Source organism: Alosa sapidissima, chromosome 19 (assembly GCF_018492685.1).
Source record: "Alosa sapidissima isolate fAloSap1 chromosome 19, fAloSap1.pri, whole genome shotgun sequence".
Lineage (NCBI taxonomy): Eukaryota > Metazoa > Chordata > Actinopteri > Clupeiformes > Clupeidae > Alosa > Alosa sapidissima.
The window spans coordinates 3355616-3383235 of NC_055975.1; the positions used below are offsets into that span (position 1 = coordinate 3355616).

Consider the following 27620-nt stretch of genomic DNA (forward strand, 5'->3'; position numbering starts at 1 on the left):
ACATTGCACGCATACATTAATCAAATCCACAATCATGTGAAACATATTTGATTAAAATCACGTCACCGCAGCTTGCTGTATAGCTTTATGATAATATTATATTATATGCGGGAGTAATCAGTGGTACAGTGCCGTATTTGTCATCCAATGCCATATATGTTATTCCAATGAATATGTTATTCAAATTACATGGAAAAAAAATACACAAAACATTATCATCAATCATTATTTATTCAGGGAAGCTCTTTAGCCCGAGTACACTCATAAAACAGCAATCAAATAACCAAAATAACAAACAACAACAATAAAAGAGTATATGATACAAAAGCCAAATAGGCCTAATAATAATAATAATAATAAAAATAGTAGGCTAAGGAAAAAGGTCTAGGCTAAATATCTGTTAAAGCAAGACATGTTTCAACAAAACCCCAATAAATTGCCAAATGAAAGGAAGATAGTAAGATGGAAAAAAAAAGTTATTGTTTTTGCTGCTGTATACCATGCATACATTAATTTGAATAAATATTGGGCTGCTATAGACCTATTAATTAGCTAGTACTTATCAGCTGTTGTTAGTAGCCTAAATAGTCCTCCAGTCTACTGCAGAAGGTAACTACGGAGCAACACCCTGAGAAGTTGAAGTAGCTTGAGTCACGAAGGTTGGCGTCACCATGGAAGCAGTCGGTTTGTGACAAGCTACGCCATTTTGCTGCCTTGTAGCTACAGATAGAATCGCAGCGAACATATTATTATGGAAAGCATCAGAGCCATATAATATCAGCGGAGTAACGGTTTTGAACATCTACTGAAGGAGAGTGGAGCAGGATACTGTCGGTAACTCCTGTTCTATTACCGAATAGAATTGGACTGTGCGCGTTTGCTCAAGACGTCTACTGATAACAGCATCACTTACTGCATATGAGGTCTGAATTCCAGTTCTAAAGTTAGCAGCTAATGAGGTTGTTAGCTAAATATCATGGTTAACTGTATTATAGCTTTCACGATGGTCAGTTAACGTTAAAGCTAGCTGGATAAACTTTCTGCCGAACCATTAGCTAACTAGTCTACGGCATGGAGGACAATGTATGTGGTTTGGCATGTTTCTACACGTCAAAGTGTAACGTTAACGTTACTTAGGCAGTCATGATTAACGTGGCTAACGATGCAGTGCATAAGTTGGTGAGCTAACTTAGCCTGTTAACAAGCTATATCCAGCCAGTTAGCTTAAGTTGGAACAGGAATGTTTTAGGGAAATGTCGCATACCGCAGTGCCTTTATTTAAGCAAACAGCTTTCTTGACAACTAAAACAGTGTCTCATATGTTGGAGTACATTTCTTTCAACAGCGAAGGAAAGAATACAGTCTGTGGAATATTTTTTGTTCTTGAGTTAACGTTAGACCTAACATTACAATCATTGCGACGGGAATGTGACAACATAATCGGTGTTGAGGATACACTATCTGGCTACTCATGTCAGCAGGCGTGTTGCCAGGTTAAGCGGTCACTGGAATGTGCTTTAGCCATTTAAATGTAAATCAATGAAAGTTACTGCCCTTGACTTGCTTGCAGCTGACAAACCGATAAATAGAACATGCTTTTCGAATACTCAATAGAAGACGTTGTATACAATGTAGCAAGTGTATTTGACTATTTGTAACAGTTCCTGAGTAGCCTACGCATGCCTCTTAGCGTCCAAAGAGAACATGGAGTAGGCTAAGTGTCCAAAATCCTTAACACAGGAAACTAAGCAGGACTGTCATTGTCGCTCTATTAGATTGGATGCATTCAACTGGACCAGATTAAGCAGTCCTTCCTCGCCGAGATGCCTTACATAAATGTGAATGTTTCCATGTTGAAATGAGGTAGCCATATGTGCTTGGCCAAGATGGTTGTGAACCTTGAACAGAGCCCCAGTCCTGTTGTATCCTTAGCTCCTAAATTATGACTGGGCTCCCATCAGAACAATCAATAATGATTTATGGATTAATACCTCAGGAGTTACATAATCAGCTCCTGGACCATGACAACTACCAGAACAGAACAAATGGGGTGGAGGAGCTCAAAAACATTCTGTTTGAGTTGGACTTGAAGCCAGTTCCGTCTGACAGTATTGTGGAATTCATTGGCTTTTTACGCAAGCTACTGGACGACAGCAACTTCAAAGTCTTGTATGGCACTTTACAGGTGATAAACCTTCTGGTTCAGAAATTAGACTATAATGTAGAGAAATATTGCAAACAGATAGTTGTTGTTGTTCTCAAAACCCTGGGTGACACTCGTGCTGTCACCAGGAATGAGTACATGAACGTTTTCCGGCAGCTTATGAGAATTGTAGGCCCACAGAAGGTCCTGGACCTTGTGATCGGACACCTCAGACACAAAAACTCAAGAGTGAGAGAAGATGTTCTTAACATCATCACTGCGGCCATGCTCACCCACCCAAGGAAAGACTTTAACATTCCCAGCCTTTGTTTTGAAGTGGCCCCGTACTTGGCTGACAGCAAGCGGAAAGTGCGACATGCTGCCCTGGAGCTCTTTGCTGTCTTTGACTACTGCCTTGACACTGGGAAAAAGCAGCCGCTGATGAAGGCAATTGACAGAGTGGAACTCACGGCCGATGTAGAGGGTCTTATGGCAGCTGTACAGGCGAGAAAAGCCAGACACGTGCTCCCACGGCTCTCTGCCGAGGGCACAATCGAATATGCCTTGGTCATACCCAAACCTGGACAGAGACGCTCAACCCAGTTTGGCTCCGGGGCGGATGTGGATTGGGTCCTTAATGGCGGGAGAAGCAGCAGTGCCCGGAGTCAGAGGACTGAGCCAGACACGGACCGTCTGTGCGGATATGGGAGCCTGGGCTCCCTCACTGACGACTTCCCCCTGCAGAGGAGAATCGTGAGCGCGGGCAAGGGAAAAAACAAGCTACCCTGGGAAAGGACCAGCTTGCCTTGTGCACCGGACCCACAGCCCTCCAGTCTGTGCAATGGAAAACCATCTAGCCAGGTATGGTATTGCCTTACCCCCCCACTAGCATCAAATCTATATCCATATATCTATATGTATATCCATATCCATATCTATATCTTTCTTTTCAGTCTGATTTATGCTACTCAGGCTTAGCTTAGCTCCCTGATGTTTCCTCAGTAAAACTTGCAAGGTAACTCACTAGCTGAAGGGAGTCGTCTTGAAGGAGGAGAGAAATGGAACCTATTGAAATATAGGCTACTGTGTGCTTCTGTATTAGCATATAGGTATTGGTAAGATGCTAATGCAAGTGCTTGTGCAATGACCTTTACAGGTGTCACAGATGAGCATTTCAGATGCCTTGAGCAGCTCTAAAAATACCCATGCAAATCAGCACGAGCGGCAACAGGCTCTCCATACTCACTGATTGTCTCTGGGGCATTCTTTGATTAGACACGGCCGCCTCCATCCACTTCAGGCATCATGTATGATTGGTTTCTCTTGATTCTTGTCAGTCCCACGGTACCAGCCGACTTTCATCTCGCTGATTAGAAAGCTCTAGTAGGCTGTGCATGACCAAGTGTGTCTCTGCCTCCCTTGGGAAGATTTTGCCATTTTCCATACTGCCATGAGGGAAGAATAAAGCCCAACCTTTTTGAAGTGTGTGGAGGTCTGCTTTGCAAGGGGGCAAATTGTGCCAGTCCAGTGTTTGTTCAAGTATGTTGTAAGACTAGCCTTTTGCATCCCTTTTTACATTCGTAAAGAAAATGGCTACAGAATGTCCTCTTAAGCCAAGGTTCCTGTTTTCACTTGATTGTGACTATTGTGTTAGCTACCATTTGTCAGGGAACTCTTAGCCCTGACCATACCCCCTGCTAAGCCTGTCCACTCAACTGCTAGAAACTGAAATGTAACTTGCAAATGATGATGTATTTATGTTTGGTATCATTTTTAATGTCTCAGTGTGAGAAGTAAGAGGGTCTCAATTGTAAAAAGTGTATATCTGTTTTCTGTGATCTGGGAGAAAATGGTACATCTTCTGATGGAAAAATCCCACCACCTTTTGGTGATCTGAAAAGGATACCCTGCTGAGACTGGGGTCTCCAGGTTTGAATACTGTCTATATGTTAATTTCTGCCTTGTAATGTAATGCAAGATCCCCATTCTGGGAGTTTTGCCTGCTTCTCAGGACTCCCACCTTATGTGTAGCTGAATCTGATAGGAAGCCTTCTGCTTCTCAGAGCATTCAATCGTGTATAGTTGATTGTTACATTGCCTTGAGGTTTACCATTTACTGTGTTTTAATATTGATTCATTGTAGTGTATGATTATCCCTGATACTACAATAAATTGTTGATTAAATATTGATTAACAATCTGAAATGTTTTCTCCTGTGGTTACGGTAGTAGCCTAACAACATTTGGTAGAGAGATAATTCTTTGAGAATACATATTACGGATTGGTGATTGATACTTTACAACTGACGGTAGATATGTGGTTGGTATTTAAAATATAAATGGAGTCAGGTAGTCAACTAATAATTAATAGTTCAACTAAATCTCATTGAAGCGCCGGATAAGACACGTATTTTCTGGGAATTGTGTTACAATTTCCCGGCTTTCAATGTCCGTGATGCCAGTCCAAGCCAGCTGGTGGCTTGCCTGCTGGCAGTGCCACTATTGAGCAAATACATGGGGAGAGGTAGTGCCGGTGTGTGTGTGGCATCTTTTAATCCATCAGCACGACAACACAATGACCACAATCATTAGTATGGACAAAAGTCCCTGACATGGTTTTGTGAGGGCAAGCTCTGTGACATCACCCGGTGGCAGTATCCTGTTCTGTCCAGTCTTTCCTTGTAGGTAGGTCCCCTACCGCTGCGTTCTCACCTATCAAGTGATCAGTGTGAGTAGCTTGTCTGTTGGCCCACACAGGGCTCCATTTCTTGAGCAACCTTGACAAAGTTGAGCACTTCTGTGGTTGCTATGAGACAGTAAGGCAGTGATCCTCACTATTTTTTTCACAAGAGCCACATTGGCAGTGCAAAATCAAAAGGAGAGCCACTTTTACGACAACATACTAAGTCACCTTTTCAAATGTGCATTTCTACATATAAATTGGACGTCCCACAAAAAAATAAATAACACAGCCAATACAGCTAAATATACAGCCAAGGCTTAATAACTTCATTTCACCTTCATTGTTTGGGTGAAGGGAGAAGTATAATTCAGGTGTTTACATTTTTGTAGTGCAGTATTGTATGTTTATGAAGCACATTTGAAAAAATATATTGGCTGTGTTACCACATAGCCTACAGTGGGTCCCATTTAGAAATGGCCACTTCATTCGCGCTTTCCGTGATTCACGCAGCTGAAATGTATGACAACTTATCGCCACAATGTGGCAGTTTAAGTCCGCTGTAGCATTGCCGGTAAACAGGGCAGCGGATTGCATTCAAAGGCGTTGCAAGTGGCAGTGAGATCACCTAGTTGAAGTCATACAGTAGACTAGGCTAAATCAGAGCCTACTTTTGTTTTTTATCAAGCTGGGGCCAGAGATGATGGCCTTTGGCGAACAGTTTAGGCCTACTTAAAATGAGTAAAACCAACTTGGGCGAAATCTCGCCAAAGCTGCATGCGAGCCACCAATTATAGCTTGACGAGCCGCGCAATGAGTAACACTGCAGTAAGGGATGTCAAGAGCTTGTGATGAAAAGCCACTTCTCTCTTCTATGAATGTGGTAGCTGAAGGTGAAACGGCTCTTGAAAATGCTCTCTAGAATAAATCTATGGACAGGCATAACATGTTGTGTGAGATGAATGAAATATATAAGCTTATATATATATAGATTTTTTTTCTTTCTTTTTCCAAGAATCTTGTGGTCCTGTAGTCTCATGTAAATTACTATGCAACAAGTTGAGCTTTCAAACTGTCTGTGTGGAGTTTACAGTGAGGAAAGAAAATCAGATGTGTGTTGTCTCTCCAAAGAATTACTAGATGTATCGGGTGGCATGGTGCCCAGATTGTGTGAAGGGTCTCCAGGGAGGGCCTCCTGTCAGGGTGATGAGCCGGCCAATCAGACAGCCAAGGTGTCAGGTTACACCCTCCCACAATGCACAGAAGGGATTGGTGTGAGGAGTGTGTTTGTGTGGGGAGGTGTGGGCAGAGGGTATCCAGTTCATCTTACCATTCTCCCGGATCTCCCCTCTGCCCCAGGTTAGGGTTGAAGTGTTAGAGGATAAATGTGTGTGCATCCTCAGTCTCATGGATATGGTTATGAACAAATCTTGTACAACAGGGAGGAATGGAGCTTTCTTTTATATTTTGTTTTGGAGTCATCTCAAGAGCTCTAGCAGTCATCTTATGGTGCCTGGACTGACAGGACTGTTAAGTTGCCAATAGTGTCATCCTTAGGTCTGACAAATCCTTTAGAAAGATTCACCTCTACCGCAAAATCGCTTAGCTCTAGTCTCCTGGTCTACCCTCAGGTATCGAAATGGTTTGCCGGAGGACTATGTTTGCTGCAGACACAGTCTCCAAGCAACCACAGTGCCTCCCAATAGGCTTAACTCTGGTGTGGCTGGAAAACAGGCAAAGAAAGATCCATGAGACGATATGACGTCAAAAGTAGTGGGCGACTGGGGGTGTGGGATGTCCAGTAAAGTGTTCTGGCAGTGTACTATTGATTAAGACGCTGTCAGTTTGATGGTGTACGGACATATCCATCTCATGTCCGCTTAAAGCTCCCCCAGACCAATGGCTTTTCTTTGCAACCCATGGTGTGATTTTTTTTTTTTTTTTCCTATTGGGTTCTATTGTAAACTAGGCTGTGCGTGTGAATATTTCATGATCAGGTCGTATGTGATTCAAGGTTGCATTCAGTGGTAAATGAGCACAAAATGAGAGGTCGGCTCTCGTTTCAGACATTTCAATGGGCGAATAGACAAAAGAACGACAAGCTGGAGGCCTCAGGGGGCTGCTCACGTCTCCTGGAAGACAACATTATCAGAGAAAAGCATGATCCCATCAGCAATAATACATGAGTGATTCAGTTTCTGGTTGTTGTGTGTAAGCCTATAATACATGTAGTCTGATCATAGTTACCTGATAATGACAATATAACACAACAAAGGAAGAACAACTCCTGACTGGCTGGTCCCTCAAGGTGATGAGAGTGGGTCATGAAGTTGCATGACCGCACAGGAGATTATGTAATAATAGTGATCCAGTACTTCCTGGAGTCCCTTTCATGTACAAGGCTTGTCTGTTAATAGACCTCTTTTATGTTAATCTTGCAGATTAGCAGCAGTGATGACATGCTCTCCTCCTATTCCCCACACCGGGGGACGTGTGTCTCCAGCTTTGGTGAGTCTATCTGAACTTTTCTCACTCTCTCTGTAGTTTTCTTTTTTTTTTCTTTCTTTCCTTCCTATGTGCATGCCATCTGCCTTCCCTCCTTTCTTCTTTTCTTGGTTGCCTCTCCTCTGTTGATTTTGCATACCTTCTTTCTGGCTTCCCTGCTTGCTTGCTTGCTTGCTTGCTTGCATTCTCTCGTTTCTCTCTTTTTGTCTCAGTCTATCACTATTCCACTCTTCTGCAGTCTCAAGTTCTCTCTCTGCAGTGCACCCCCATCCCCACAGAAACCCTCGTCCCTCCCCCTCCTTTTTTCTCCCTCCTCTCCCTTCTTCCCCCATGAGCTGCAGTTGACAGATAGCTGTCAGTGCTGAACTCCACGACAAAATTAAACTTCCTGAATTGGATTAGCTGGCTGAGTCCGAGTAGCCTCACGCTACTCTACTCCTCTCTTTGACGCTGGTATTGCTGGCAGCTCTTAAACTGATTCCAGTGGTTGCAGATCAGCAAGACTGCAGGTGGCTCGTGGAAACATTGGGGGCATTTTGTTGCAGCACTGATTTGGCTCAGGGCTTCTTTCTTCTTAAAGGAGAAGTAAAGGAGATGTTTTTTTTTTTGACCTGGTAACAATTTTTTAGATAATTTAGATAATAATGTTTGATAACTTTAAATTTATTTGTAGGATATTGCTTGTTCACAACTTGAGCTATGTATGCAAAGAAACAGAGTTCAGAGTCTTTTTATTAGTATTATTTCATTTGAGCTACATTTTACACTGATATGGCATGATGGCAACATAAACACAGCTAACAATGGTATTAAATTGCAGTAGCCTATGATTAAATGTAATGGGATATTCAACTAAGGTAGACTGCTGTTGTTCACAGCACTAAGCTATTTATGGTTGATATACTCCAGTGTTTCCCATACATTGACTAATCTGTGGCGGGGCGCCACGAAATAAAAATCGGCCGCAACAGATTAATATTCTATGTTTAATTTAATTGAATTTAAATTAGATATAAGGTCAAATCCTTGCATTGCCATTGAGCTGCACTTTTTAAGCACGCAGCCTTTCCTTGCCCCGCCCCGCTCTCTCTCGTAGCCCGCTGCCCCTCCTTTGCATGTGCATTTAACAAAATATTCACGATTGTTGAAGGATTGTTGTTGCCACATAGAAGCATTGCATAGAAGACGTCTGGCTAAATTGCTATTAAATCCGCTTAGCATCGTGACCATGCTGCAAAAATTTGTTCAAAACTGCTGCATTGAAGTTAACTCTGCTAAGGTCTTATCACAACATAGTTTAGCCTCTTCAATGTAGCCTACTAAGTTAAGTTATGAAATCAAGCAGTATCTCAAAGCTAACGTTAGAATACTGTTTGGATGTTGAATTTAGCATGCTTAGCCTACTTACAGCTGCTTGTCAATTTCGCTGAAGGGCTCATTTTATTGACTTCGACACTGAATGTTTGCGAAATCCCGATGTAAATGGAAAAGTGTTTTCCAAAATTCAAAAGTGCTTGTCCCAAGGAGAAGTACGTGAACCTTTATTTTAACTATGTAGAAAACGTTGTGCCACACATCAGCAGCCTTTCAACTGTGTTACAATTGCAAGGGTTCCCTCAAATGTCTTAAAGTGACAGACACTCAATTAGACCTATACACTACCAAGACGATCTTAATACCCCCCCCCCCCCCTTGTCCAAGTCCGCTACCGCCACAAATTGAATCCAATTCTGTGGGAAACACTGTAGTCCGAGTCTCTGGCCCTCTCTTAGAGCCAGGCATAGTGAGCTGGCCCTTGGAAGAAAAAGTTTGGGGACCACTGAATTAGAGCCTTGCTTCATTTTTGACAAATATGATGGCTGTATGCTAAAAACGCAGCGCAGACCGACTTCAAGGCTATGATACTGTTACACTTAGTTGCCTTGTGATGCCTTTGTATGTCAAAAAAGTTTCACTGCGCAGACAGAAAAAACTGGCTACCATTAACTAGAACGTAGGCCACATTCTGCTGCTAGCACAATATATAGAGATATTATATATAAGTGCAGATAAGCAAAATGTGACCGTCTAACCATTGGCTAGATATTGAGGTTGGTGATGGATGACTGAAATGAGACTCTATCCTTGGTCCTCTATCTCTATCTCTATTCTCTACTGCTTGTCAGAATGGCTCGAAATGGCTACCCAAGTGTGAGTTGCTGATTATTATTGAGAAGAATCCCAGAAACTCCTTTACTGGCTAGCATCTGCATGTTCAACATTCTTTCTAAGAGAACTATGTCAGGCAAAAGGCTGTGGTTGACCCCTTCTAGAGACCGCAAATTGTATTTCATTCAGAGCTGTCTTCCAGGAAACCACGACAGTCATCTGTGCTTTTGACTTTGGTGGTGGTGGGGAGGGGGTTGGGCTGTAGCCATGGTCATTTTATCTGAGAGCTCAAGTCAGAGGGAATGATCTAGCTCAAGCTTAATGGAGTATGGCCTAATCATGCACTGTCCACAATTGTAAGCTATGGATAGACTTGGACATGGTCTGATTGGTCTTTATGTGAAAATTCCCCTCTGAAATCCAATTAATCCCACATACCTGACAAGTCTGAATAGGCTGTGATTAGATCGAAGTGCAGTGCTTTTTTATGAGGACTTGTCTGTGTCTGTGTCTGTGTCAGTCATATAGTAACATGGCTCTATTTGCATTTGTCATTTCAGTCTTGCCCCGGGCGACTGCTTTGCGCTTTGGTGTTGTGTGTTATGTAACCTGGTGGTGGGCTACAGCTGCAATAGCAGGTTATCAGTGACAGTTGGGTGTTTGATTGCAAATCTACATTAAGAGTAGGCTTTTATGGAATAATTAGTGAGAGACTGTTTCTCATGGCAGTGACGGAAGTTGTTAATGCCTCATAATTGAAAAGAGCAATGTGTGGGTGTGTAGTGTGTGTGTGTTGTGTGCGTGAGTGCTTGTGTGTTTACATGTGTGTGCGCGTGCGTGTTAGTGTGTGCATGCCTGTGCATGTGTGTGCGTGCGTGTGCATGTATGTGTACTGTAAAACGGTGTATGCGCTTTGCTAGTGCGGCGGTCATAATAACTGCAGTCACTATTCATAAGGGTGGTTTAAAATAGGCCAGTCTTGGCCATGTAGTGTTGTGCCAGCCGTGTGTTTGACAGCGGTTCTGATGAAAGGCATGTTGTGAGGAAAGGCGGCTGCGTGAAGGCAAGACTGGACTTGACTCCTTTACAGCTCAGCAGCAGGACACAGCGGGAGCCTCTGTCCCCAGCCTGGGCAAACACAGAGCACGCAAATCAAATATCCCCTCTCCCCACTGGCCACCTGTAAAACAAGATTGTTTTCCATTTCATCACATCCCGAGAGAGGGAATGAGGGCTCATTTGACCTGGGTGACAAGTGAGGTTTACACTGGCTAACAGGCAGCCATTTCAATTCCAGCCAAACTCTAATCACTTGGATTATTAAAAGCAAATTCTTCTTAACATCTGAAGGACTTCTTTTTACAGGAAGGAAATCTAGTTAAAATGTAGTTAAAACATTTTATTTTCTAAAGTACCGGTAGGTGGTATCTGTTCAAGTTCTTTAGCTGAATGGGTTAGATAAAGGCTTTCTTTAAAAACACACTGAGCTGGTGGCCTCTTGTTCATCCAGGATCAGGAGAGTTGGCTCCATCGTCGGGGAGATGGGAACGCCTGGGAAGGCTACGTCGGAGTGGGAGCCTGGATTCCGACCCAGACATATTCAAGGCTGCCCTTTCCAGCAATGCTGAGAGAGGTGAGAGCAGAGGAGTGTTGGTCCTGTCCAAACTAATCCAATAGCTTACCTCTAGGTGCTGTTGTTCTGACAGTAGTCTAGTACCAATAATAAAATCAGATGATCAACATTTACATTAGCATACCGAGAGCTCCCTGTGTAAAGCATGTTGCCTGTAGCAGAACTTTATGCAGTGGGAGGATAATTTCTGGTTATATGTAGGTTGCTTTGGATACAAGTGTCTTCTAATAGAGTAGTAAAGTGCATGTTTACCATACACCGATCCACATAATGCCTCAGATTGGATAGGCACAGCATAGTCTCAATACAATAAATCAAATCAGCTCCAGCTACAGTCTCTTGGAGCAGGAAGGGTGTGAATTTTGCTTGTTCCTTTTACATCAGAAGTATATTGAGAGAATGTTCCATCTTTTCAGTGTTTCCCAAACCGGGTCGCCTCCTGTCAGGCAACCCCAGCGTGGAGCGGACCTTCTCCCTGCCCTCCAACCCCACGCCCACTGGAACATTCCTGCTGCCCTCCTACCCCTTGGCCTCCCTGCCAGGGGGTGTCCTGACCCCCACCCTGTCCCGCCGGCATCGAGCTGACTCGTCCCTCTCCATGTCCAACACCTGGCCCAACAAGAGAGAGATCACCCCCCACCGCCGAGACACCAGCCCCTGGAGAGACTCCACTGGTATGAACACAAGCAGCTCCAACACTGATACAACTAATCTAGTGTTCCAGTCCCAGCTGTGTGAGGACAGAGGGCTGACCGCAGTGTCTATGGCTCATTGTGGCCAGCTGTGGTTAGTGCTGTGGCCTACTGGTTAGTGCTACGGACTTGTAACCGGAGGATTGCCGGTTCGAGCCCCGACCAGTAGGAACGGCTGAAGTGCCCTTGAGCAAGGCACCTAACCCCTCACTGCTCCCCGAGCGCCGCTGTTGATGCAGGCAGCTCACTGCTCCGGGATTAGTGTGTGCTTTACCTCACTGTGTGTTCACTGTGTGCTGAGTGTGTTTCACTAATTCACAGACTGGGATAAATGCAGAGACCAAATTTCCCTCACGGGATCAAAAGAGTATATACTTATATACTTATACTTATACTTATACTTGACCTGTGCTTAAGTGTACACACAACTAAGTGGATATCAGTGTGATGTCTTCAAGGTTATTTGTTTTTATTAGGTGTTGTACTGTGTGTATGTGTGTTGTATGTGTATCTGCTTGTATGTATATGGGTTTTCTCACTGCCTGTGTATGGATATGTTTTTGTGTGTGTTGACTGCTATCTCTCTATTTCTCTCTCTCTGTTTGTCTGTCTCATTCCTTCTTTCTCTTCCTCTCACTCGCCCACCCACAGGTGAGGTGTTGTCCAGCAGGTGCTCCCCGCTGCCACTGCGAGCCTCTCTGGTCAGCTCATCGTCCACCTCCTCCTTCCGCCAGGCCCTCAGCAGCTCCAGGCCCGTCTCCTCGGTGTCCCCAGTCTCGCCCGTCACCCCCACCGGCCTGGTGATCGCGCTGCCTGACCGAGGCGTCGCCTCCAACGGCCGGGGAAGCAGCCGCCAGGAGCAGCAGCCCCACGGGGAGAGGGACCTCCATCTGCACCTGGCCAACCTTGGCATGCAAGACCAGGAGGACGAACCCCTCAACCGTGAGGAGGTGAGCACAACTGTCTCTGGTGTGTCACAGGCTTACCGCAGAGTAGCCGTGAACAGGAATGCTTTAAATTGGCTTGATCTGGCCATTTGGCGTAAGGAAAGGTTGTGTGCATGTACTGTACATGTGCATGGAGCAAGTTTTCAGTTTTAAATCAGAAACATGGGAACATGGGAATCTGCTTCTTTAAAGGGGAAAATCCGGAGATTTACCTCATTTACTGAAAATAAGTGTTACAAATGTTTGTATTGGCACAGATGTCTTCACTACCATTAATAGTAGTGCCTGTGAATTTCACATATTACAGTTTTCTTTCTTTCTTTCTTTCTTTCTTTCTTTCTTTCTTTCTTTCTATCCCTCTCTCCATCTCTCCTAGATGCTGAACTCCCTGCGCTCCCTGCGCAACAGCGCTGCTAAAAAGCGGGCCAAGGTGAGCCAGAGTGGCTCAGAGCCGGACCCGGACAGCCCGGACTCTGCTGTCCGGCTTGAGGCACTGGACTCGCCCTCACACACATCCCCCTCCATCACCTCCCCGCTGAGTGAGAGTGGCCTGTCCAGCCTCTGCTCTCCCCCTACGCCCATGCTCAACGGCTCCCAGACCAGGTGGACCTCGGGGGGGGGGGGGGGGCACAGCTCAACCAAACAGACTTACAAGCACATCTACATAAAGGCCCATTCACACCAAGAATGATAACGATAACTATAAACAAATATTGTTCTCGTCAATATGAATGACGAAGTTCACACATAACCTATAACGATAACGGCATGAAGAACGATGTCGTTGGGGATCACTTTCAGAGCGATTTTGAGAACGATAAAAAGCTAATAGCCAATCAGAACCCATTAAATTTTAGCCGTCACATTTATTAACACAAAGAGAGACTTTGTTTATCGTTGTTCAGTGTCAACGCTTTTATCGTTATTGTTATCGTTCTTGGCGTGAATGATCCTATAATACTCTTTTTTTGGATTTCCACATTTACCATTGTTTTTATCCATCACAGTAAAATGTGTACATTACTTAACTTACTTACTATAACTTAAAACACATCACAGTTAAGGTGTACATTCTGTTTCTAGATTCACCTTTACATGTATTCTTTTAGAAGATGCTTTTTGTCCATACACTATGGAAGAGATTCACAAGTACAAACCTACACAAGCCTTTCTTGTCAGGTGACTGACATTGAGAACTATTCTTTTTGGAGCATGCTATAATGTGATGTACATTTGTGTGCAGCCCAGGAAACTCCGCCACAAAGTCTCGCCCTCCACGTGTGTCCTCCGCTAAACAGAGGCCTGCTGTTTCCATGGAGTTTACCTCTCTACAAGGTACAGAGCGAGCAGACCTTTAAGTAGCACAGCAAACACAGCACATTATTTACTGCTTATGCTGACCCCTGGCACGTGATGGGGCTGAAAAGTCTGTAGTATGATAATACATCTGTTCCCCTGTGAATCTCTTCCCAAGCTATGCTGCCTAAAGATAAAGGCCCCTCAGAGGTGAGTGTGGTTGGCCAGAGGCTGACCTATCACAACGGACCAGCGGAGTCCGAAGAGGATTGGAGCAGGGAGATGTCTCCACTCACTAGCAGACCGGCAGGACGAGAGCCCATTAGAGCTCTCAGGCCAGCTAAAGGTGAGTGGCCTCACAGCACATAGGGATGTCTGATCATCTAGATCACTCTTTTTTTCTGTGATATTGGCAGGAGGCGGAGATGAAAGTGATTTTAAAGCATTGGTAAAAAAGTATCTCTGCAATTTCAGTTAAAAATGGAATGATTTACTTTTGAATTCATCTGCAGCAATTGTTTGTATGTGTTTGTACAGATCTTAGCATAAAGAAAGTGGTAATTTAATTGAAGGTGTAAACGGTCGTGGTTGTTGTCATTGATAATTGTAAGTATGTTGTCCATCTTTCCTTCTCCAGCCCCGCAGATGCTCAGCAGCTCCAGCAGGGCCTCTCCCGCAGGTGACATGCCTGAAGGTGTGGTCGGCAAAGGTCAGTCCCTGGTCATAGTCTCACATGTCACTAAGTTATTTATGCCACCTCTGATAAACAACATACAGGCATACAGATAAAAGCAATGACCAACTCTATAACATTTCAGTTTAGTGTGATGCAGGCAGGCACTATTGAGTTGATAGCTGGGTTGTGCAAAATTCGAATTGCAATTCTGCTTCCTGTTTGCTTCTTCAATTGAAGTGCAAGTAAAATTCCAAAAATTAATTGGAATTTAAGAGACAGTTTCAATTCAGTTCTGGAATTTTGCACAAGCCTGGTTGATAGTGCCAAACACAAAACAGTTTTGCATAACTGCATTCTGCCACAAATCAGTCATTTAAGCTGCTTTACACATGTCGTTTTGGCGAACAGTGATACTGAGTCATGTAAAAATGTGTGATTGTATTTTCTGCTTTAGAAAGTAAGTCTGATTCACACTTGTGCTGCCCCCCTCTGCAGGTGTGTTTGGGCCAGTGCCCCCGTCCAGTGGCCCAGGTGTGCCTTCCTCGTCCTCTGAGCTGGGCGACTCCACGGGCCGGGTGTCCTGTGATCCTCCGGTGGGCGTGTACGGGCATGCGGTACCGGGCAGCCAGCAGGACTCTGAGATCAATGCAGACTCGGAGGATGCAATGGTTAGTCCTAAAGTGATCCTGGGAACTACACTGTCTGTCTGTATTACCTCTGAGGAACATTTGTTGAAGCAGGATTCATGTTTTGACAGTTTTCTATAAAGGTTTTGAGTTTGGCGTCATTCAAAGATCTTTTCTTATGTTTTAATTTTGACAGTGTAGGCATATATAAGATATATATCACTTTAAAATATCAGACATAAAGTCTAAAGTTTCTTTCAATGGGGTATATTGACACAATTAAATGAAAACAATTAATAAAGTCTTTAGAAATGTGTGAAATCAGTGCTTGAAAATTACTGAATGTCTAGCTCACTGCAAAGACACCGTTTTTCCCCACAGTTTTGTAGGCTGTTGTTTGTCAGTGAAAACACAAAAAGTGATTCTTCACTACTCCCTGTGTGTGCAGGAGAGAGTGAAACTGTCCAAACTCGCACGGGACAAGATGCGCCAACATCGCCTGGATCAGCAGGATGGTCCCCAGCCTCCAGCGGACCGACAGAGAACGGAGAGGATGAGGCGCTCCAGAAACATCATTACCGAGAGCAGTACAGAAGATTCTGGAAACCTGCAAGGTCAAGTTCAACTTAAAATTCCTTATGAAAAATTGTGTTCCAAGTCACACATTTTTATTTTCTGACCAACCACTTATGTCTTTGAGTATCATCTAACAGTAAACGCAAATGGTTAGCCTTGCAGATGATCAGAATGCCAGTAGTGTCGTATCAGTGAAATCATTCCGCTCTCACTTGCAGACTTCCAGCTGAATGGCAGTATGGTGGTGTCCGCAAAGTCTGACTCCCCACAGCATGACGCCACCCCCAGCCCCACCAGTCCTCCAGGACCCCAGAGTCCCATCAAGTGTTTGAGCCCCCCTCACCAGCCCAGCCCCCCGACGGTGCCCCCCACCTCCAGGAGCACACTGCCCCGACGGAGGAGAGCGCCCAGCCTCACCAGGGCCAGGCCAATACTCTCCCAGAGCACAGGTGAGCGTGACGGAGAACACAAGAACAGCATTAACAGCGGACTCCAGTTTACTACACCCCTAAATCTTTTCTCTGTTCCTCTAAGATGTCGTTTTCATGAAAATGTATCTTGGCCTCATGGGATTAAAATGGCCAAAACTTAACTTAACATAAGGCCTTCTTCCTCATTTTGGGGCTAAGCCCCCTCTCCATCCACTGTTCACTTGCTACTGCCTGCTCCTACTCCTTTCCTCTCCTCTCCCCTAGATGAGTTGGCTCCTGGCACCCCCAGTCAGAAGAAGGATCCACAGGAGCAGCCCGAGCTCAGGCCCTTCTCCAAGCCAGAGCTGGCTCTCACTCAGAGCTTCAAGCTGCTCAACTCCGACGACTGGTGGGTGCACTTGGCCTTTGAAACCCATTCAGCCATTAGCCAGATCTGGTGCAGACAAATGAGCCAGACTAACCGTTATAGAACAGAACAAAAATGCTACTCCCATCGTTCAAGTAGAGTGTACTCTGATTCACACTAATATGAACTACAAGCACTTCAGACAGGCAAAAGCCATATTAATGTCTGGATAAGTGCATTTATTTTGCCATTTTGTTTTCTCAGATAACTTATAAGATGTTTGTGTTTTTAGGGAGAAGAAGATTGAGGGTCTGACGTTCCTGCGCTGTCTGTCCGAGTACCACTCTGATGTGCTCTCCAACAGACTTCATGACGTCTGCCTCGCCCTCATCTCAGAGGTGACTCTCCTTTTGCATTAATACAGAGGTCCTCAGTCCTGTCCTGGGGCTCTCCCAAGATGCCTAGACAGCCCTCTGGCCAGGCTACTCCGTACAACCAAACTGAAGCTGAACGTTTGTGGTGTGTTTGCTGTAATGATTAGCCCCCACTATGATCTGGAACTGGCTACATCAGACGTGACCGTGGCACATATGTTTAAGTTGCGTATGTGTGTGTGTGTATGAGTGTGCATGTGTGTGTGTGATCACAGATAGACAGACAGACAGACAGAAATCCAGACACATAATAGGCCCTCATTGTCCATTGTTCATCAGCCTGGTTGCCTGTTGGAAAAAGCTGAGCCTGCTGGTTCAGGCCTTGAGACTGCGATACCGCTTGCCAGTTGGCAGAGGCTTAAGCAAACATTGGCTAGGGTGTTTAATTATTCTTTGGTTTTACTGACAAATCATCTGGTGTCAATTATCAAGGACTGCACATGGATATACTTATGTCCACATCAAAGTCACCCATCTATTCCGACTGTTGTTTGCATCGATGTTACCTCATTCAAGTGCATTCAGCTAATCAGAATGTTAGTGATGAGTTAATTTGCTTAACTGCTTCACATGTCAGTGGCAGGAAAGAGAAGGACTGTGTACAGTTGTAATTTGGTAAGACATTTGTTTTATGTAATTTAGAAGCTTCTCAATAGATTTTCAAGATTTTTCAAATGCTGGCACTTGAAGACACTGTGCAGGCTGTCCATTTGCAAAGTTATCAAGGACTGCATGTGTAGATACTAATGGCCACATCAAAGTCACCCATCTATATCACCTGCTGTTTACATCACTGTTACTTCCTAGGTCAGGAACCTGCGGTCGGGTGTGTCTCGCGTCGCTGTGGTAACGGTGGGGGAGCTGTTTGCGAAGCTCCAACGGGGGATGGACCAGGAGTTGGACGTGCTTGCCCGGGCGCTTCTACACAAAGCTAGCGAATCAAATGCCTTCATCCGGCAGGATGTGGATGCAGCACTGGACAGCATGGTGCAGCACTGCACGCCGACGCGCACCATGAGCGCCCTGCTCACTGGAGGACTCAGGTAGCTGCCTCCGCCTGCTGACCATGCTGCAGAAGGGAGGGGATTGGGCACTACCCATTCTAGCTTTCATCCCCTATATTGTCATCAGCTTGTGTTCCTTGTGGTTGTGCATGAAACCTTTGGAATTGTATGGTTCCAATTTTGTTCCAGTTTCCAGTTTTTGAATATGGGAATGGAATCCTAGCTGTGCCTCTTGCTAACACATAGGCACGTGTGTTGTTGGATTAAGCGGGAAACTAGCCTTGACTCTAATCTCATTTATCTGAGGTAAGCCATTTAAGTTCAGCACAGGGAAGGAACTCAAAAGGCTCAGAAAGTAAAGGGCTTCCAAGTATTTTATGTCAACCATCTGGACTTGACAGTGATTCTAGGCTGTGCTTAATTCAAGTAAACACCCTCTGCATCATTAGCTGGTGTGAATTACTTATTTGTATGTCTTTCAGCTACGATGGTTTTGTTTTTAACTGTGTGTGTGTGTGTGTGTGTGTGTTTCCACCTAGTCACTTGAATTCAGTTGTGAGGAAGTGCATGGCCCAGCACATGGCCACCCTGGTGGAGAAGATTGGAGCCAGCCGTGCCCTGTCTGGTGGAAAAGACCTGACTGACCGCATCCTTCCTGCCGTCACCAGGCTGGCACAGGACTCATCCCAGGAAGCCAGGTAGGCACTGCCAGCCTTCAAAGGACAGTAGGGAGGAGAAGAGGGGCGAGGGCTGTAGACTTGTAACCTTTGTAGAGCAGGAGTCAAGAGCGATTGCGATCAATCTAAATTTTGCTGAAAATTCCTTTGAATAAACTATTTTAATTGGAATGTTCCAGCTAGTTGCATGTTCTATCCTCATGTGATATGCAAGGTTTTTGCACCCTCCATTGACAGTGTTACCCCACTGCCAAAGCCACAGATCTGATTAGGTCTAACCTCACAGGACACACACTTCTGTGTGAGTTCACGTCCATCACATTCACATGAAATTGTGTACCAAACTGTTCCTAAAATTCATTATGATATTAATTTTGTAGAAACTCTTATTGACATGTTAAAGGTCCCTGAAAGACTTTTTTTTTACCTTTTAAAATAACGTTTCAAAATCCTTTTGAGGGCTATATAAACTCTTAATACACGAATGGCACTTCTGCCTCACTCTGAGCAGGTATCATTGCTTATAAAACAGCCATACCAAAATGTTGGTGATTGGGTAGGAACACGGCCCCCCCACCCCCCCGGAATAGAAATGGAAAAGAGCTGGACCCCGAGAGCAACTCTTCTTTAGTGCTGCTTTAATGTTCGCTCCTTTGACATCGTTTCCTGCAGGTACTTTGGTCGTCGGATGCTGCTGTTTCTGTCTTCACACCGGGACTTTGATAAAATGCTGGAGAAATATATCCCCACCAAGGACCTGGCCACTGTCAGGGATACGGTCTTCACACTAAAAACCAAGGTGCCAGCACCCATGACTTATGTTATAATTATAGATGCCTAAACTCACACACCCACTCACACACACACACACACACACACACACTTACACACACACACAGTTTGTGTGAGCTTTTGACCACCAGGTGTGATAACCCTAACCTGACTCTCGCCAGATGAATTTTGTTCCGCCTAGCTCCACTCATCTATCTGGGATCGATCCATTGGAGTGGTGTTTCAGAAGGCTGGGCCTTATCAAAAATCCTTGCATATGATTGGATAAGCCACTTGTCCATCATCTATTGACATGCTACTTCAACCACTCACATCGAAGCCAACCCGTGACCTGTCACAGTCACTTCTACGCTACGTCACATCTATAAAACTCCCGCCCTGAGTCCTGATTGGCTCTACCATAAAATCTGTTGCCGAAATCACTCTTAACAGAAGCAATCCCAGATAGATGTGAGTGGAGCTAGGCGGAACAAAATTAATCTGGCAAGAGTCAGGTTATGATAACCCTAGTGTGTCAGCTAAACTCCTGATTCAATTAGGTATGATCCTTTAAATTAACACCGACCCTGGGATAGAATTCTATCTGGCTATTTATATCCTCAATCTTTAAATTGGAGACTTGGCATAAGTGGCAAGTGATTACTTCAGTCAATGCAGACAGTGTTGGATTAAAACAGCTGCATAGAATGTGAAATCCAAGGCTAGTGTTGTTGCAGCTGTTCATGTTGACATTTACATGTTGTAGGTGTGTGCATTTTTAGTAGTGATGATATTTGGGCTACAATATATGATATTATTGCAGTTCGTTAGATTTTATTGCAATTCCATTGCAGTTAAACTCTGTCATACATTGCAATTCATTTTCATTCATATATTTTGTTTTGTATGCATGGAGTCTTTGTAGCCATCTCACAGAAGCAATATTATCTGAAATAAATAACTCTTGGCACATTTACTGTATTGATATGATATTGTGTTGGTATATTTCTCCCACTTTTAATATCTATTCACTTCGATGATGTTGTTGTGTGGCATGGACAGTGTAAAGCAGGTTGCAATTGCAAGTGTTGTTTTCCCAAGCTGAGAGACGCATGCTGTCTGTGTTTATAGGGGCTGGGTGAAATGCCACAGGACACTCCCTCAGCACGTGGGCGACGCTCCCTCCCAGGAAGTGGTACTATCCGAGCCTCGTCTTTGACCAGAGAGCCTCTGTCCAGCAGGTACGGCACACCTTAGCACCCTGTGAACTAGTTTCAGTTGGGTTTTTCATAATTCAAGGCATAAATAATTATTTCATCATGCAAAATCACAAATGGAGCAGTCTAATTAAGGTGTTTAGTTTTTGGTTTCCTTCTGTTGCTAGCTAAAAATCTTGGACCAAGGTGGCTGTGTTGAAGTAGTGAGAGTAGACTGTTTCCTTTTCATAACACCGTCAATGTGTGCTTCCTTTTTTTGACAGGCATAGTATGTCCTTAGATATTTACATTCTGAGTGATGTAATATGTGTGTGTTTTTTTGTTTTCTTTTGTTCTTGTAGCAAAGACTATGGGCAGTATAGTAGCAAAGGCCAGGCCCACAGCATTGCAGACAAGACCGAGTACATCAAACAGATCACTGGCCTGATGAACTCCAAGGACTTCCGCGAGCGCATCAAGGGCATTGATCAGCTAGTGGGAGACTGTGAATACACCCCAAACCTGGTCATTGGAAGCATGTTTCAGGTAACACCTTATCTCCAAAGCCCTTACAGAAATTGCACTGTTTTTTGTAAATCATGTGGCTGTTGGTTTGATATCACTTTATGATGAATGCTGGTACTCTGTATCCTGTTGCGATATGTTAGACCCAAATTTACAAGGCAAAGTGCAAAGTCTAAAGTGTAATTAAAAGATGAAATTTTATAATTAGCTACGGTAATTGTATTTGTTAATTTAATACCATGGGCAAGATCGTAAGCACAAACATCGGACAGTTTGCTCAATGCTCCAACATACCACACGATAGTTCATGCATGTGAAAGACACTTTGCTGATTGCCTGACTCTGTACTTTGCTCGTCATTTAAATTAGGGCCTGTTAAGCATAAAATCCTAATCGTTGTGTTTTGATATTCATATCTGATTCCTCAATTTTGTAGGTATTTGATGCCTTCAAGGCACGACTCCAAGAGTCCAACAGCAAAGTCAATTTGTACGCTCTCGAGGCCTTGCCTAGGATCATCTCTCAGCTGAAGGACAATTTGGCTCAAGTGGTTTACATTTTGGTCCCTGCCATTGTTGACAATCACCTCAACTCTAAGAACAACGCCATCTACAGTGCTGCTATCAGTGCCATTGATGAACTTATTCAAAATCTTGGTGAGTATGACATAATGGAGGGTATCCTGTTTATTGTTTGTTTATTCATGTTCTACATAGAAGCTAATATTTTGACCATGTATTGCATAGTTTTACACCTCAATCTGGTGTGTGGTGAGTGTTCTGGCACAGAATTGCTTTCGTGCATCACCCAGGTGGTAGCCACAAATTTGCGGTGGTTAGTGAAGTTCCCTATTCACAGTAAAAGTGCTTTGAGTGCCTTGAAAAGTGCTATATAAAATGAGACTTGTTGTAGTTGTTTTTAAATGACTTGAATAAAAAGCAGCCTTTTTTGTATTGTGCTGTCCAGTGGAATTAAATTGTCAAGATTCATAAAAGATACATTTATGATTGACATGATTTCAACCTCAATACTGGTTATTACTGTATGTGCTTTCAGACAACTCACTCCTTCTTCAACCGTTCTGCACTAAAGCCCAGTATCTCAGTGGAAAGGCTAGAGTTGACCTTATTGAGAAGGTGGCAGGTACAGTAAATTACTGCATTATGGCATTGCTGAACCAAATGTCTGCAACCACAGCAATAATGAATGTTTTTGATTTATCATTAAATCACTAAAGTAAGCCAGTAAGCTTTAAAGGAGAATTCCGGTGTGATATTGACCTAAAGTGTATTGAAACATGATACCGAGTGTGAACGTATGTCTCATAGCCCATCTCGACTTGTCCCCTGCACTCCAAAATCTGGCGCTAGTTAGCCGATGCTACCAACAGCTTTTTCAGTAGTGGTGCTTCGGCATCGGGCTAGCCATGCAAATAAATCACTGTTTTACACCCATTTACGAGGCTCAATGTATCTCCACACTTCATTGGTAGACTTCCGAGGGCCCTGACATTTAAAACAAGACATTGAGAACTTTGAAAAAGCACTGGTAGTTTACTTACAAGACGATTTATACAGACAGTATCTTCACAAAGTTTAACGTTTGCAGCCATCTTGAATTTAGTCACGATAAGTCGAGCAACGCGTAAGAATGAACAGGTATGATAAGGGATCAGATTCCAAAAATAATTCAGTGGAAATGCATGGATTCCAGTTGCTGCTACTGAAGAAACTGGAATCCATGCATTTCCACTGAATTATTTTTGGAATCTGATCCCTTATCATACCTGTTCATTCTTACTCGTTGCTCGACTTATCGTGACTAAATTCAAGATGGCTGCAAACACTAAACTTCGTGAAGATACTGTCTGTATAAATCGTCTTGTAAGTAAACTACCAGTGCTTTTTCAAAGTTCTCAATGTCTCGTTTTAAATGTCAGGGCCCTCGGAAGTCTACCAATGAAGTGTGGAGATACATTGAGCCTCGTAAATGGGTGTAAAACAGTGATTTATTTGCATGGCTAGCCCGATGCCGAAGCACCACTATTGAAAAGGCTGTTGGTAGCATCGGCTAACTAGCGCCAGATTTTGGAGTGCAGGGGACAAGCCAAGATGGGCTATGAGACATACGTTCACACTCGGTATCATGTTTCAATACACTTTAGGTCAATATCACACCGGAATTCTCCTTTAAGCAGTGGTTAGAAACTGAAGACACAGTGTACAAATCGTGTCATAGTTTTGATTCACCCATGCATGAAGTCAGCTGATTGCTCCAGTTATGTGTACCAGGTTGTGCTACTTAGAGAAGTCACATAGGAGGACAATTTAGAATGTACCTAGACTATTTGCCTCTGGATCAAGTTTACTTACATGTAGCTGTGTTCTGTATTACCTACTGATGGACTGTAACTTAACTTAAACGCCTGTAATGTTGAGGTATGTTGTTGATATACATGGATCCACTTCTCCCAGAAATAAAATATATCTGTCTTAAATCTTTTCTCTCTGTTTTGCCTTCTGTGTCTCCCTTTCTCCAGATCTGGTGAGGGAGCTGTACCCACGCAAGCCTCAGATGGTAGAGCAGAAAGTGCTTCCGCTGCTCTGGCACCTCCTGGGTGCCTCCACCAACAGCGGCACCGTCCACGGGCGGGGTGGCAGTGTGCGGGCGGCCACCGGCACCCTGTGCCAGGCCCTGTACGACCACATGGGCCCCGCTCTGGCCGAGTGTGCGGTCTCACAGCCCACCAGCACCCACAAGAGCCTGAACGAGCTCCTGAACACCCTGAACGCACCCAACTGAGCCAGTCCTTAGCAGTTTCGCTGGAGAAATCCACATAATACCAAACCTAAAACCTACCGGAGGGTGGTGGAGAAACACAGACTGACACAAATGCTGATGTTACTTGAAGACAGAGATGTTCTTGAATTTTTCACAGTGCCTGCACTTTTATTTAGATCACCCCCCTTGGTTTTCTAACATGACAGTAACAATAATTATTCTTATGAATAAACACTTTTAACATGCTTAATGGTGGTAGTGGCCCTGAAGTCAGATATTCCACAAAGAGATAACACTCACCAATAAGAGTTCATCAGGTTGCAAACCTTTTACCATTTTACTCTTTTTGCACTTTGAACAAGTAGGACTTATCATGGTAATTGTCGTCATGAACTTTATTAGCGATCAACATTGTTAAATGATTGTCAGTGGTGTTTTCTTGTGAATTTTTCAGATGTTGAGATAAACTCGAAACACCTTTTTGGCAGAATGTACCATTTTCAAATGCACAAAGAAAACAGGGATACGAGGATGTATATTTTTGATGTTGAAATTGTAATGTGTGATATTTCTAAGAAGTGTCTTATACAGTTGTTATAAAGATTTGTGATCGTCAAAATATGTGATGATTGCAGTGGAAAATCCAAAATACTTTTGTACTGTAAAGCTCATATGTGTAATAGCCCAGTATTAGTTTTATCTGTCTAATGTTGCAGTACATAATTTATGTTGTGCTTATCTCAATGGCTCTTTAATTTCCAGTTTTGTGTGAGAATTTCTGTTAAGTCTTTTGCATGACCAAATGAATATATTGACGGGGTGAAAAAAAGCAACAAAAAAGAAAACTATATTTGTATTTTGTTAAGGATATATTTTAATGTACACAGATGCCTGAATCAGCTTTGGGTGTTAAAGGCTTGTATTTTTGGTGGTCCTAACATTAAGAATATCTTAGATGATTTATACAGACACTTTATGCCCAGATCTGTAATTCTCTGTCAGCATAGTGCCAGTCCTTATAGCCTTAGAAATGTTAAATTATATGGAACTTGTCAAGTGTAAGAGAATAATCTATAATTAAATCGTTTTATTTCTTTAAAATGCTTATGTTGTAGTTCATATTTTGTGTACAAAAATGTGTAATGTATCCACTCAAAGCAGGTAAACAACAAAAAAAAGGCCGTCAGAATGTAATGTGACGAAGTTGAGCACTTCTAAGCTGCGCAGTTCAGCGCCAACCGACGTTACCGAACATGCTCAGTTACGTATTCTTGTCGCTGACCTATGATGCATGCGGCAGCGGCATATTTGACATCAGCGACGGCATCTTGAGTAGTAGAACATTTTAAACCCTTTTCAATTCACGTTTTCATCTTTACATGAACGAAAGTATATACACTTTTAAGTTTACGTCGGATTAGAGGCTTCTAACCATTTCATTTGTTAGTTAATTTCCAACAACGACAAATTTGAAAAGGACGTTTGCCAGCAAGCTAGACAATGCTAGTATTTGCTAGCTAGAACTATGTTTTGTAACACTTTTGTGGTGTCTACTAGGCTAGCCAACCAGATAGCTGAGCATCATCGGGTAACGTAGGCGTTTTGTTTGTTAGAATCTAACTGTCAGTCACGACTACGCATTGGAAAAAGCTTTCGTCTCCATTATTTTCGTTAAGTTACCGTTAGCTGCTAAACATATTTAGGTTGTCACGTCAACCCGCAAGCTTGTGACTGAAAGGAGACCAGGATGACCACCGATATTGAGTATTTTGTGTCATATGTAACAAGCAGGTAAAATGAGTGGTGCAAATCAAAAAACTTTATTTCAGACATGGGGTGCCAGTGTACCGCATAAAGTAGCCCCAAATGAAGTCGGGAAGAAGAACCCCGGGCGGCGGAAGGTAAATCAAAATCAAAATTCGCAGAAAGTTACGAAACAGGAAGGCGACAATTCTCTACCTCTTCGTAAATCTCTTTGGGGTGGGATTGGTCAAGGATCAACTGCCAGCTGTACCTCAAATGTAGCAGAGGCAGAAGACGATGATGAGTTGATGTTAGTGGCTGTGTATGAGGCTGAAAAATCTCTTGAGAGTATCGATGGCCAGTATGACATCCAGACTAGCGACACAGCTGTTGTTCCCAGTGCGTTATCTTCGGACTTGCCTGGTTTTGACATCTCTTCTGGCAAAGTATGGATTTATCCCACCAACTACCCGATTAGAGATTACCAGCTGAAAATATCGGAGGCATCACTCTTTCAAAACACACTGGTCTGTCTGCCAACTGGTCTGGGGAAGACGTTTATAGCCTCGGTGGTTATGTACAATTTCTACCGCTGGTACCCATATGGAAAAATCGTTTTCATGGCTCCCACCAAACCCCTCGTTGCTCAGCAAATTGAAGCCTGCTACAAGGTCATGGGCATCCCCCAGGAACACATGGCAGAACTGACAGGTAAGATCAAGAGATTAATTGCATGCATTAAAAAAAACGTTTTTCACCATAACATCTTAAGTTGATATCTCCCAGGAAGCACACCTGCACAGCAGAGACGGGAGCTGTGGCGGTTAAAGAGGGTTTTCTTTTTGACGCCACAAGTGATGGTGAATGACCTGTCAAGGAATACCTGTCCTGCCACCCAGGTCAAGTGTGTGGTGATTGACGAAGCCCACAAAGCCTCAGGAAACCATGCCTACTGTCAGGTACACCACAACAAACCAGATGCCATGGAGTAAAATGTATATTAGTTGCTCAATGCAATATTTCAAGTTAAAAAGACAATGGCTGTGTTTTTGTGCAGGTTGTGAGGGAGTTGGGAAACCAGACACGCCATTTCCGTGTGCTGGCTCTCAGTGCAACCCCTGGAGGGGACATGAAGGTAAGCAAGTCTGCAGCTGTGTGTGAATGCGTGTGAGAGAGTGTGTCAATAGACTGCAGAAACTCTCCTTCTCCTTCCATGTTCCCAGCATCACCTATTGTGAATCGGTAGTTTTTGTTTGGATTAAAATTATTGTTTTATAACATGATGATATCTTAAATTTGTGTGTTAACATGTACTTTTTTTCTGAATACATAGGCTGTGACACTAAAGCAATTGTACTTGTTAACTTAACAATGGCATCCATAACATATAAGGAAAACACAATAAAGGCCATAAACTAAAGCAGACATAAATCAGTGTATTACAGCTCACTTTGGTATGTCTACATAGGCAGTTCAGCAGGTCATCTCCAACCTGCTCATCTCTCACATTGAGTTGCGATCGGAGGAGAGTCCAGACATCCAGGCCCACTCTCATCAGCGCAGCCTGGACAAGGTGGTGGTCCCACTTGGGGAGTCCTTGAAGGCATACCAGACACGCTATCTACTGGTAGGACACTCTGAGGACTCTTGGATCTGATTCTGTTTCCCTAATAAGTGTCATTCATTAATTTCCTCATTCTGCTGACCAATTGCTTATTTGCTTGCCCTGTTGGTCTTATCAAATCAGAGCTGTATATAATAGGCTGCTATCTTCGGTAGATCTACAGCTTG

The 27620-nt window shown here is 43.6% G+C and overlaps 2 protein-coding genes across 12 annotated transcripts in view; both read left to right on the forward strand.

Annotated features, from left to right (window-relative positions):
- Positions 1 to 630: 630 nt before the first annotated feature.
- Positions 631 to 25181, forward strand: LOC121693735 (TOG array regulator of axonemal microtubules protein 1). The gene is made up of 22 exons (XM_042073375.1): positions 631 to 3004; positions 7264 to 7330; positions 10986 to 11108; positions 11525 to 11782; positions 12452 to 12750; positions 13124 to 13350; positions 13991 to 14082; positions 14222 to 14389; positions 14681 to 14752; positions 15215 to 15387; positions 15794 to 15959; positions 16140 to 16370; positions 16617 to 16740; positions 16991 to 17096; positions 17940 to 18175; positions 18676 to 18834; positions 19486 to 19612; positions 20716 to 20825; positions 21143 to 21326; positions 21742 to 21961; positions 22362 to 22448; positions 23845 to 25181. Exons 1-22 carry the CDS (start codon positions 1943 to 1945, stop codon positions 24105 to 24107), a joined length of 4554 nt encoding a protein of 1517 aa, XP_041929309.1. The 5' UTR covers positions 631 to 1942; the 3' UTR covers positions 24108 to 25181.
- A 200-nt stretch (positions 25182 to 25381) lies between these two features.
- fancm (FA complementation group M) overlaps positions 25382 to 27620 on the forward strand; it is a 57734-nt gene continuing 55495 nt past the window's right edge. For all 11 annotated transcript variants that reach the window (XR_006025314.1, XR_006025315.1, XM_042071443.1 and 8 more), the window contains exons 1-4: positions 25382 to 26540; positions 26616 to 26788; positions 26887 to 26964; positions 27298 to 27456. Coding sequence is in view for 9 of the 11 variants with exons in the window: in XM_042071443.1 (XP_041927377.1) it covers positions 25883 to 26540; positions 26616 to 26788; positions 26887 to 26964; positions 27298 to 27456 (1068 nt within the window). In the remaining 2 variants the exon portion in view is untranslated. The remainder of the gene's footprint in view (positions 26541 to 26615; positions 26789 to 26886; positions 26965 to 27297; positions 27457 to 27620) is intronic.

What these genes read in the sequence shown, in the direction of transcription:
- LOC121693735 (XM_042073375.1), top strand. Translation starts at nt 1,943, where the DNA reads ATGACTGGGCTCCCATCAGAACAATCAATAATGATTTATGGATTAATA. An exon ending in GCCTCGCCCTCATCTCAGAG is followed by an intron (nt 17,097 to 17,939) that starts GTGACTCTCCTT and finishes GTTACTTCCTAG; the next exon opens with GTCAGGAACCTGCGGTCGGG. An exon ending in TCATTGGAAGCATGTTTCAG is followed by an intron (nt 21,327 to 21,741) that starts GTAACACCTTAT and finishes TCAATTTTGTAG; the next exon opens with GTATTTGATGCCTTCAAGGC.